Source organism: Mustelus asterias, chromosome 3 (assembly GCF_964213995.1).
Source record: "Mustelus asterias chromosome 3, sMusAst1.hap1.1, whole genome shotgun sequence".
NCBI lineage: Eukaryota > Metazoa > Chordata > Chondrichthyes > Carcharhiniformes > Triakidae > Mustelus > Mustelus asterias.
Window position 1 is genome coordinate 9,411,471 of NC_135803.1, and position 12,179 is coordinate 9,423,649.

The window sequence follows — 12,179 nt, forward strand, 5'->3', positions numbered from 1 at the left end:
TAAAAGGATGGCGAAGGACACTGACAGCAGAAACCCTTGCAACCATTAAAAGAAAATTGTGCTTTTTTGACAACTTCCTGTGAAGAAAGGATGAGCAAGCTAGTGTTTCGAGCTCATGTATCTCATATGCTGACTTCACCTACTTCTATACTTCTGTTGGATCTTCAAGTTCTGCTGACAGAAGCAATCCTTGGATCAGAATTAAAACCAGGGTACAATGTAGCTATGTAATGGCAGGTACTCCCTTCCAAAGCTTCTGGAGGGGGGAAACAATCATCACACAGCAAGTAACAGCACATTACATCACCAGGGGGTATCACGGAGGCACAGTGGTTAGCATTGCTGCCTCACAGCATCAGGGACCCGGGTTCGGTTCCTGGCTTGGGTCACTGTCTGTGCGGAGTCTGCACATTCTCCCCATGTCTGCATGGGCTTCCTCTGGGTGCTCCGGTTTCCTCCCAGTCCAAAAGATGTACTGATTAGGTGCATTGGCCATGATAAATTCTCCCTCAGTGTATCCAAACAGGCACCAGAGTGTGGCAACTAGGGGATTTTCACAGAAATTTCATTGCAGTGTCAATGTAAGCCGACTTGTGACACTAATAAATAAACTTAAAACACACAGCAAACACAATTTTGTCCATCTAGAATCATACTGACATAGGTACAGGGGACAGGCACATTTTCCCCCTGAAGCTGGATCTACCATTCAGTGAGATCATGGCTGATTTGTGACCAAATTCCTTCAGCACATATCCCTCAACACATTTGGTTAACTAAAATTTATCAATATGAGTTTTAAAATTAACAATTTTCTTGCATCAATTACCGTTTGTTGAAGATAGTTCCAAATATCCATCACCTTTTGTGTGTAGAACCCTTTCCTAACTTCACTCTTGACATGGGGTCATGTGGTCCAGGAATCTTAATATAAAACTTGATGAGCAGACTTACCATTTTCATACTGTGCATCCCACTGCAATCCTCCTTTCATTCAAATTCTGCATCTCAATGCCTTTGTGATTAGTCAAGAATAAAATCTGCCACAAATCCATCTGATTACTCGGATTACCATTGCAGTTGTCAGTAATTAAAATGTATTGTAAACCTTGAAGGGGAGTTTTAGTAATTTTAATCCATGTGTCTGTTCTGACTAACTATGCTGTCCATTTTAGTGATCAATAAAATACACATGATTAGCAAACTTAAGAGTAGGGAGGTGGTGGAAGCTATGTACTTTGTAAATGTACATGGTCTCTCAGGTATCTAGCCGGTTAATGGCATGAAGAAGTAGGTCTATTTTCAACAGAGAGTGAAGCATGGACAGGCAAAATGAGGGTTCCACAAAAAAACTCTGCACGTGACAAAGGGAGTATGACCCTAGCCTGTTCATTAGATCACGTTTCATAAATGACCAAATGGAGTAAAAACAGAGAAAATATTTTGAGTGACAGAAGGGTCGGTAACCAGAAGGCACAGGTTTAAGGTAATTAGCAAAGAACCACGGAGGAGATGAGAATTTTGTTTAATGTTGTGATCTGGAATGCATTGCCTGAAAATAATGGTGCTAGCAGATTCAATTGCTAATGGTTAAAAGAGAATTGAATAAATACTTGAATAGGAAAACTTTGCAAGACTTTAGGGGAGACAGCGGTGTGTGTCGTGGTATTGTCATTTGGGTAATTCAGAGACCAGGGTAATGCTCAGGGGACCAGAGTTTGAATCTCACCATGGCAAATGCGGAAATTTGAATTCAATAAAAATTTGCAATTAAAAATCTAATCTTGACCATGTTGGCTATTGTTGTAAAAACCCATCTGTTTCAGTAATGCCCTTTAGGGAAGGAAATCCGTCATCCCTACCTGCATACTCTATCCACAGCAATATGATTGACTCTTAAATGCCCTCAGGGATGGATCAGAAATGCTGGCAAATGCCCACATTCCAGGAACAAATAAAAAAAAGTGCAGGAGCATGGAACTGATTGGCTAGTTCCTTGATGGGCTGATCTTATTCTGAACACAAACAGCAATATGATAGTTACCCGAGGTAATCTGCTTTTTTGTGATGAGGGGTTAATATTAGCCAGGACACCTACCACAAAAACACATCTGGTGCTAAATTGGACAAGTCATATAAACGCTGCGGGTACAAGAACAGGTCAGAGACTAGGAATCCTGCAACTTGTAACTCACTTCCTGACTTCCTAAAGCCTGTCCGCCATCTACAAGGCACAAGTCAGAAGTGTGATAGAATACTCTCCACTTGCCTTGATAAGTGAAGCTCCAAAAACACTCAAGAAGCTTTAGACCATTCAGGCCAAAGTAGCCTTGCTTGATTAGCACCTCTTCCAAAAACAGTCAATCCCTCCTTCACTTATGAACACTGGCAGCAGTGTGTGTACCATCTATAAGCTGCACTGCAGGAACTCTACAAGGCTCCTTAGGTAGCACCTTCCAACCTATAACCGCTATCATCGAAAAACCACCAGGAAGTTTCCCTCTAAACCACTCACCACCCTGATTTAGAAATATTTTGCCATTTCTTCTCTTTTGCTGGTCAAAATCCTGGAACTCAATTCCTAACAGCACCGTGGGTGTACCTACATCAAAGGGACTGCAGCGGTTCAAGAAGACAACTCATTACCAACTTCTCAAGGGCATTTAGGGATGGGCAATAAAAGGTGGCCTAGCCAGTGATGCCCACATCCTGTAAATTAGTATGTAAAAAAATGTTCACGCGAGCAGACAGATAGGGCCTCGGTTTAATGTCTTATGCAAAAGTCAGCATTAGTGACAGAGCAACACTCCCTTAGTACTGCACTGGAGTGTCAATGTAGATTTTTGTTCACAAGCCCTGGAGTGGGATTTCAACCTGGTACCTTATGGCTCAAGGGCAAGACTACACAGTGTCACAGCTGACACTTGATTCCATAAATCACTGATGGAAAGATGGTGAGATATGATGGTCTCACTCCCAGGTGATAGGTTGAAAATCTAACCCTCGCAGCATTTCTAGACTGGAGTTGTAAAAGCCTGAGGTTTAAAGGGGAAGGGGGACTGAAGATACCTAGGCTGTTCACTTTATACAGGGGAGATAGTGGCATAATGGTTATGCCACTGGACAAGTAATCCACAAGCACTGGCTAATACTCTGGAGGCATAGTGTTAACAGAATAATGTGACTAAGGGTGATGAACCCAAATAGGAAACACGCTTGAAATATAGCAACATCTGCAAAATGACACCAAGTCAAAATTAATTCCAGATCATATTTAGTTCAATGTTAAAGCTGCATGATTAAATTTGTGATTGGTTTTAAAGTGTTTTATGGCAGTCAAAGTAACTCCGTTGCTTGAGGAGAAAAAATTAAAATAATCTATTCAGATAATCACTGGACGGTCATAACTATTAGAGATTCAGGAAGAGACATAATACAGTAGCAAGGCTGACTGAGTTTTAAACATGACACCATCATGCCTGAGAACTCTTGTCTTACTATCTAGCTTGTAAGCAACTAAACAGCAATAATAAATCACGTTGCTCTGAAGCTGTCTCCTCCTCAGATGTCCCATGTTCAACAGCATTGCACTATTACTGGTGAACTTGTGTGTAACAGGCACAAATATTAAAAGTTGGTAAGAATCCCTTCTGACTTCCCTTGTGTTTCAGCTGCTGCGGTAGTACGTGTTAACCGATCAGGAGACAAATCTTCCTTTACTCAACACTACACCACATCACAGACAAAATGGAATAGTAGAGTGTCTTGGGCTTAAGAAGCAAGCTTTATGAGGATAAAGGAACGAGCTCAGTTACTATGGACACCAGTCAGAGAGGTACCAGACCATGTCCAACCAGAAGGTGCCCTGTTCGAACCCTGTGCTATATATTGTACCATTCAGGTGTCAGCACCGTAATGGATAGGAGTAGGGGTTTCCAACTCAGATTGGACATTTCACTGGTGGTTTCATCGCATGACCTCCTTCCTTAAAACATTCCACGCTCCCCCCAATTTTCAAGTCATCTAGCATGCCCCTCCTAACTTGCTTCACCATCCTGTGTCAACTGAAGTGAAGAGAATCTTCATTATCCACTTGGATGGTCCTTGACTATCACTCAGCCATATTTATTCAGGTCCAATATTTTTATAACTAGCAAGCAAAGGTGTTCTAGGTATCAGTTTTTCATCCCCGGAAAGTTGAGGGGCTGGGTCACTACAATTGGTTTGTCATCCTTGAATTTGGGGGGGCTGAGGGTGGGGGGGGGGGGGGGGGGGGGGGTGTTGGGGAACGGAGTTCAATCATAATTCTCACTCCTCATCACGGTTCAGTGACCCCCTGCTAGAAACTGTGGATAACGGGCAGGGGATAATGGATAGAGCAACGTTACTCCAAGGGTCAGACAGATTGCCAACACTTGTGTGTTGGCCTACACTGGAAGATCAATCAAGATTCATTATAGCAGAGAGTCACTGGCAGCTCCCCCCAATCGGAACTCAGAGCAAGGTCATGCCTCCAGGAGACTGAAGAAGGAGATGAAAAGAAATAAAAGAGCAGGTAAATCATGCTTTACTCAACAGTATCTTGTACCTGCAGTTTTAAATTAAGATTGCACTGAAGGGATTCCAGATCTGGCACCTTGAGTTCTGTCTGATATAAATAGAAGTCCAAAGAAAACAAAAGACAACTGTCTCTTGAGGTTGTCCTGCTCAATGTTAAAAAAGTTCAATTGCCAATAAAATGATATGTTCTACAATACTTAATACTTTCTCATAGATTCTTGGCATCAGGCAGTCTTTTAGCTTAATAAAGTAACTCCTGTGAGAGCAAGTTTACAAGCCTTCTGAATTTCCGCAGTGCACTGGCTAGTCATGCATGAATCGTGCAAAGCAGATAATCCACCTTTCATGTTAAAATGCGAGGTACCATTTTTCCTTTGTGCAGCACTTCACTAGAGGCCAGACTGCTTCGAAGATGACAAAAGAAAATCCACTATTTTGAGAACAACCCTTTGAGTATGTAACTGGGGTATTGTGTCTGGTTCTGGGCATCAAACTTTAGGAAGAATGCCAAAGGCTTTCAGAGGGTGCAGAGGAGATTCACTAGAATGGTACATGGGATGAGAAACTTCAATTCCATGGAAAGACCAGAGAAGTCACAATTGTTCTCCTTACAGTAAAGGAGGAGGCGAGTGAATACATCTGCAGTGGACTACGCCATGTTCTATGATTAAGATGAGCTTTAGAGAGGCAGTAAGAAATTGCAGGGGAGTTAATGAGTTGATGTGCTGTACAGACAATATTCAGCTAAACATTTCAGGGTTGTGGGGGATGAGATCTGGCACAAAAGCAGAATGCTAAAATATTCATGTTCTGAGGTATATTGCACCTGATGTAATTTTGTGGGACATTTTGTGTGGATGCACAGGCGCGAAAGTTTGTAAATTTGGGTCAGAAAATCTGGCTGTCTATCCTTCCAATATGGCGGGAAGAGGCATAAACTCAACCTGAGGTGGAAGAGCGCCAGCTACCACACTGGTGTAGATAAATGCTGATGTTAAGAAAACATGTTTGGATTACTTGTTATTTCAATGAGGACCCTCTGTTTCTTGCAGGATTGGCTATAACAGGGGTGATGAAATCAACAAGATTAATTATGTGAATACTTTTCTAAATTTATTGAGATATTCTATTACCTGGACTCATTTTTTAATGTGTCATCTTAAAGAGTCCTTGATAAGGTCTGACCCAATCTGAGGAAGCTCGTGTAAAGTGCTGTTGTTCTGGTTTTCTCATCTGTAACTGACTATCCAAATCTGAACTTTTCCCAGTATCTGTGGAAGATTTCTGCAGGCTCTAAGTATGAGGGTCACCATATTGACCTAATGGACAGGTGCAAAATTCAAGACCATCAGTAGGGAGGAAGAATGGTGCTAGCTCAGGCTGTCTGGAGTAAAATTCAGCACTGCTGCCCCTCGAGCTTTGAAAAACTGTTCTTGAGATTGTTCAGCAGTCCTCTGGCAGTCACAGCATCGGCCTTGATATAATTTCCCTGCCCCATGCCTGATGGAAACCAGGTCCTGCAGAGGTTGTGGGGAATTGGAGAATGTAATCTGACTGATTCCAATTTTAAATTGCTGGGAGCAAGGCTACCAGCCCCAAGAAGGTGGGGTCCTCTTTGGTTGACAACCTCCTTAGATTATGACTATTTTCTTTCATTCTCAGGATGTGGGCATTGTTGGTGAGGCCAGCATGTATTGCTCCTCTCTAAGCTACCCTTGAGAAAGTGGTGGTGAGCTGCCCTATTCTGGAATTGCTACAGCCTGTGTGGTGTAGGTGTAAGCACAGTATACTTACACCATAGGTGAGAGTTTCAGCATTCTGACCCTGCGGTGACGAAGGAAGAGCAGCATAGTTCTCAGTCGAGATGGTGTATGACTTGGAGATGATAAGAGTTCCAATATGTCCTTTGCCATTGACCTTCTAAATGACAGAGGTCACAGATTAGGGAACACTGTCAAATAAGCCTTTGTTCACAGGATGCGCCTCCTTGTGGGTAGAATCCACCACTGCTCCCTCTGCTCAGCCAAGAGATAATTTGGCAGATTGGGCCCAAAAAACATTATCGGAGTCTAATCTGTTCTGCTGCTGCACTAGTGTGCTGACAAAGCAGCCTGCTTCACCAGCACCCATCCACTGCCTTAAATAGTTATTCCCTCCACCACTGATGCACAGCGGCAGCAGAGTGTACCATAAACAATATGCACTGCAGCAACATGCAGTGTACCATAAACAATATGATTGTACCATAAACAATATGCACTGCAGCAATAGTTTGCCAAATATTAACGATAGAGGGTTGGCAGCAGGAGAAATACTTAATACGATTAATGTTACCAGAGAGGCAGTGCTGGGTAGACTAATGAGACTGAAGGTGGACAAGTCCCCGGGTCCGGATGGAATGCATCCCAGGGTATTGAAAGAAATGTCAGAGGTAATAGTGGATGCGTTAGTGATTATTTATCAAAACTCGTTGCATTCTGGGGTAGTGCCGGTTGATTGGAAAACGGCTAATGTTACGCCGCTGTTTAAAAAAGGAAGGAGACAAAAGGCGGGTAACTATAGGCCGGTCAGCTTAACGTCTGTAGTAGGGAAAATGCTGGAATCCATTATTAAGGAGGAGATAGCAGGGCATCTGGATAGAAATGGTTCGATCAATCAGACGCAGCATGGATTCATGAGGGGAAAGTCGTGCTTGACGAACATGTTGGATTTTTATGAAGATGTGACTAGGGCGGTTGATGGAGGAGAACCGGTGGATGCGGTGTTTTTGGATTTCCAAAAGGCGTTTGATAAGGTGCCCCATAAAAGGCTGCTGAAGAAGATTAGGGCACACGGAGTTGGGGGTAGTGTGTTAAAGTGGATTGGGGACTGGCTATCCGACAGGAAGCAAAGAGTCGGAATAAATGGGTGTTTTTCCGGTTGGAGGAAGGTAACTAGTGGCGTGCCGCAGGGATCGGTACTCGGGCCGCAACTGTTTACCATTTATATAGATGATCTGGAGGAGGGGACGGTGTAGGGTAACGAAGTTTGCAGACGACACAAAGATAAGTGGAAAAGTGAATCGTGTGGAGGACGGAGAAGATCTGCAGAGAGATTTGGACAGGCTGAGTGAGTGGGCGAGGATATGGCAAATGGAGTATAACGTTGAGAAATGCGAGGTTATACACTTTGGAGGAAATAATAACAAATGGGATTACCATCTCAATGGAAACAAATTAAAACATGCTACCGTGCAAAGGGACCTGGGGGTCCTTGTGCATGAGACGCAAAAGCCCAGTCTGCAGGTACAACAGGTGATCAAGAAGGCAAATGGGATGTTGGCCTATATTGCGAGGGGGATAGAATATAAAAGCAGGGATGTCTTGATGCACCTGTACAGGGCATTGGTGAGGCCGCAGCTGGAATACTGTGTGCAGTATTGGTCCCCTTATATGAGGAAGGATATATTGGCATTGGAGGGAGTGCAGAGAAGGTTCACCAGGTTGATACCGGAGATGAGGGGTTTGGATTATGAGGAGAGGCTGAGGAGATTGGGTTTGTACTCGTTGGAGTTTAGAAGGATGAGGGGGGATCTTATGGAGACTTATAAGATAATGCGGGGGCTGGATAGGGTGGAGGCGGAGAGATTCTTTCCACTTAGTAAGGAAGTTAAAACTAGAGGACACAGCCTCAAAATAAAGGGGGGTCGGTTTAAGACAGAGTTGAGGAGGAACTTCTTCTCCCAGAGGGTGGTGAATCTCTGGAATTCTCTGCCCACTGAGGTGGTGGAGGCTACCTCGCTGAATATGTTTAAAGCGCGGATGGATGGATTCCTGATCGGTAAGGGAATTAAGGGTTATGGGGATCAGGCGGGTAAGTGGTACTGATCCACGTCAGATCAGCCATGATCTTATTGAATGGCGGGGCAGGCTCGAGGGGCTAGATGGCCTACTCCTGCTCCTATTTCTTATGTTCTTATGTTCTTAACACAGTAAGCCTTCTTCGATAGCATCTTCCAAACCTGTGGCCTCCATCACCTACAAAGACTAGGACAGCCGATACATATTAACACTTCGTGTTCTGCTCCAAGCCAAGCACCACTCCGGTATGGAAATATCACTGTTGGCCTTCATCGTCGCTGGGACAAATTCTGCCGAACAACACTGTCACTGTACGTACATCACATGGTCTGCAGTGGTTCGAGAGGAAGCCGCGCCACAACCTTCTTAAGGGACAATAGGATTCGGTAATAAATGATAAGTAACAATAAACTAACCAGTGACACCAATATCCCGAAAATGGTCGAAATAGTCATAACATAAGGAGGGTGTAAATCAACAAATTTAACAAGGATGCATCATGATCACTGACAAGTGGAGGATCTGCGATGGGAAGCTGAAAGAGTCATATTGGCAAGTTACAGTTTTTGGCAAAGGCCTGTCATTGGCAAATTTCAGAAAGCCGGTCAGTTCAGTAAAGATTTCTTCTATCTGAAGACCAAGATCCTCAGGTTACGTTACGCTGATTCCTTGCTCTCATAACAACTGGTCCACACAAGGTCCTGGCGATATATCAACTGCGACACCTTGGCATGTGGTCAGATGCATGCTCTTTTAAATCAGTGATCAGCAAAGTGGAAGAATTTAGCAACCTTTCTTCTGAAGATGGAGAAGGTTACGATTCCTTCAGCATGTTGATCCGAGCACAGATTTTGAGTGCTGGGCCCAGCTTGATGTTCATAGCACTCATTAGATGATCCTCCTTTAGCAAGAGCAGGGCTTGGCCATCAATCTCCTGGGATCGGAATTCATCGGCAATGTCTTTGCAACCTGCGTATGAAAACCACACAAAATGGACATCAATATAATTGAAGATGTTTTCATTTTGAATTAAGATGAAAGGCAAGTACCAAAACCATTGGAGAACACCAAGAAAAAATAGATAAGAATGTAAGAAGCTGGGGCTATTGCACAGTTCTCCAGCAGGTAATGGACAGTAACCATGGAACCCCTCACCTCCCACCCCAACCCCAACACACTCCCACTTAAACAAGCTGACAGGTAGGCAGATACAGTGACTGAGTGGGGCACTCACCTGGCAGTGAGTGTATGAATTCCCACACATGGTCAACTGTCCACATTGTTGGGTCAACGTGTAATGTTTCGCCGCAGTCTGCCACCTCCCTCATCCTCAGTTCTCGCATCTCCCGCTCGCGTTCCCGCTCGTTCTGCCGACGGCGTGTCGTCATGGCGACAGTAACAGTTTCTTCAGGAAGTGGTGGGTTGGAGGTTGTTGTGGCCTCTTCTACAGGAGTGAAACTGACAGGAATCTAGAAGGGGTTAATAATTAGGTCATTTTCAGATTTTCAAATGATACAAAGGCGCTGTACAATACAACTGCACTATTGGACTATCATGGATGTCAGCAATTTGGTTTCTTCCAGTACCTTTAAACGTGTGCATGTGTGCGCTACCTTATTTTAGTCTTATTTAGTCATTCATGGGATGTGGGTGTCTCTGGCTGGGCCAACATTTATTGCCCATCCCTGAGGGCATTTAAGTGTCAACCACATTGCTGTTGGTCTGGAGTCACATGTAAGGATGGCAGATTTCCTTCTCTAAAGGACATCAGTGAACCAGATGAGTTTTTACGACAATCGACAATGGTTTCATGATCATCATTAGACTTTTTTAAATTCCAGATTTTGATTGAATTCAAATTTCACCATCTGCCACGGTGGGATTCAAACTCGGGTCCTCAGAACATTGCCCTGGGTCTCTGGATGACTAGTCCAGCGACAATACCACGACACCACTGCCTCCCTAAGCTCCCACTCAATTTTAAAATTCTCACACTCCTTTTTAAAATCAGTCATGGTCTCGCCCTTTAAAACCTTTGGAACCTCCTCCAGTTTTTTAATCTTTCAAGGTCTCGGTGTTCCTTCAATTCTGGACCCTTGTGCATTATTTGATTTTAATTGCTCTACCATTAGCAACCATGCCTTCGCTGTTTGGAATTCCCTCTGAACCTCTCTATTTCTCCACCTCTCTCTCCCCTTTAATAAGAAATAGAAGCAGGAGTAGGCCAACTGGCCCCTCAAGCCTGCTCCGCCATTCAATAAGATCATGGCTGATCTGATAGTGGGTTCAGTTCCACTTACCCGCCCGCTCCCCATAACCCTTAATTCCCTGATTGGCTAAAAACCTATCTATCTGTGACTTAAACACATTTAATGAGGTAGCCTCTACCGCTTCATTGGGCAGAGAATTCCAAAGATTCACTCCCCTCTCGGAGAAGAAGTTCCTCCTCAACTCTGTTCTAAATTGACTCCCCCGTATTTTGAGGCTATGCCCCCTAGTTCTTGTTTCCATTGTAAGTGGAAACAATCTCGATGTTTCTACCCTATCTAGCCCCTTCATTATCTTATATGTCTCTATAAGATCTCCCCTCAACCTTCTAAACTCCAAAGAGTACAGTCCCAGTCTGCTCAATCTCTCCTCATAAGCCAAACCCCTCATCTCCGGAATCAACCTAGTGAACCTTCTCTGCACCCCTTCCAAAGCCAATACATCCTTTCATAAATAAGGGGACCAAAATTGTACACAGTACTCTAGGTGCGGCCTCACCAGCACCTTGTACAGTTGCAGCATGACCTCCCTGCTTCTATATTCCATCCCTCTCGCGATAAAGACCACCTGCTGCACCTGCAAACTGTGTTTTTGTGATTCATGCACAAGGACCCCCAGGTCCCTCTGCACAGTAGCATGTTGTAATTTTTCACCGTTTAAATAATAGTCCCTTTTCCTATTATTCCCTCCAAAGTGGATAACCTCACACTTACCAACGTTATACTCCATCTGCCAGATCCTCGCCCACTCACTTAACCTATCCAAATCTCTCTGCAGACTCTCTGTGTCTTCCACGCAATTTGTTTTCCCACCCATCTTAGTGTCATCCGCAAACTTTGTTACCCTACACTCGGTCCCCTCCTCCAGATCATCTATGTATATGGTAAATAGTTGAGGGCACAGCACCGATCCCTGCGGCACGCCACTAGTCACGGATTGCCAACTAGAAAAGCATCCATTTATACCTACTCTGTTTTCTGTTAGATAGCCAAACTTCAATCCACGCTAACACTTTACCCCCAATTCCGTGCACCTTTATCTTTTGCAGTAACCTTTTGTGAGGCACCTTATCGAAAGCCTTAATGAAATCCAAATACAATACAGGTGTTCCCCCCTGTCAACTGCACTCGTCACCTCCTCAAAAAACTCCAGTAAATTTGTCAGACATGACTTTCCCTTCCTGAATCCATGCTGCGTCTGCTTGATTGAACCACTCTTATCCAGGTGTCCTGCTATTTCTTCCTTTATGATAGATTCCAGCATTTTCCCAACTACGGATGTTAAGCTAACCAGCCTGTAATTACCTGCCTTTTGTCTGCCTCCTTTTTTAAACAGTGGCGTTACATTAGCTGTTTTCCAATCAGCTGGCAACTCCCCAGAGTCCAGTGAATTTTGATAGATTACAACTAATGCATTTGCTATTGCCTCTGCTGTTTCTTTTAGTACCCTGGGATGGATTCCATCCGGACCAGGGGACTTGTCTACCTTTAGTCCCATTAGCCTACCCAGCAC

The 12,179-nt window shown here is 44.0% G+C and overlaps 1 protein-coding gene across 2 annotated transcripts in view; it reads right to left on the reverse strand.

Annotated features, from left to right (window-relative positions):
- Positions 1-8,408: 8,408 nt before the first annotated feature.
- LOC144486576 (polyhomeotic-like protein 3) overlaps positions 8,409-12,179 on the reverse strand; it is an 85,375-nt gene continuing 81,604 nt past the window's right edge. For both annotated transcript variants that reach the window (XM_078204639.1, XM_078204635.1), the window contains 2 exons: positions 9,634-9,868; positions 8,409-9,368 (listed from right to left, as the gene is read on the reverse strand). In XM_078204639.1, coding sequence (XP_078060765.1) covers positions 9,214-9,368; positions 9,634-9,868 — 390 coding nt within the window. In that variant the 3' untranslated portion in view covers positions 8,409-9,213. The remainder of the gene's footprint in view (positions 9,369-9,633; positions 9,869-12,179) is intronic.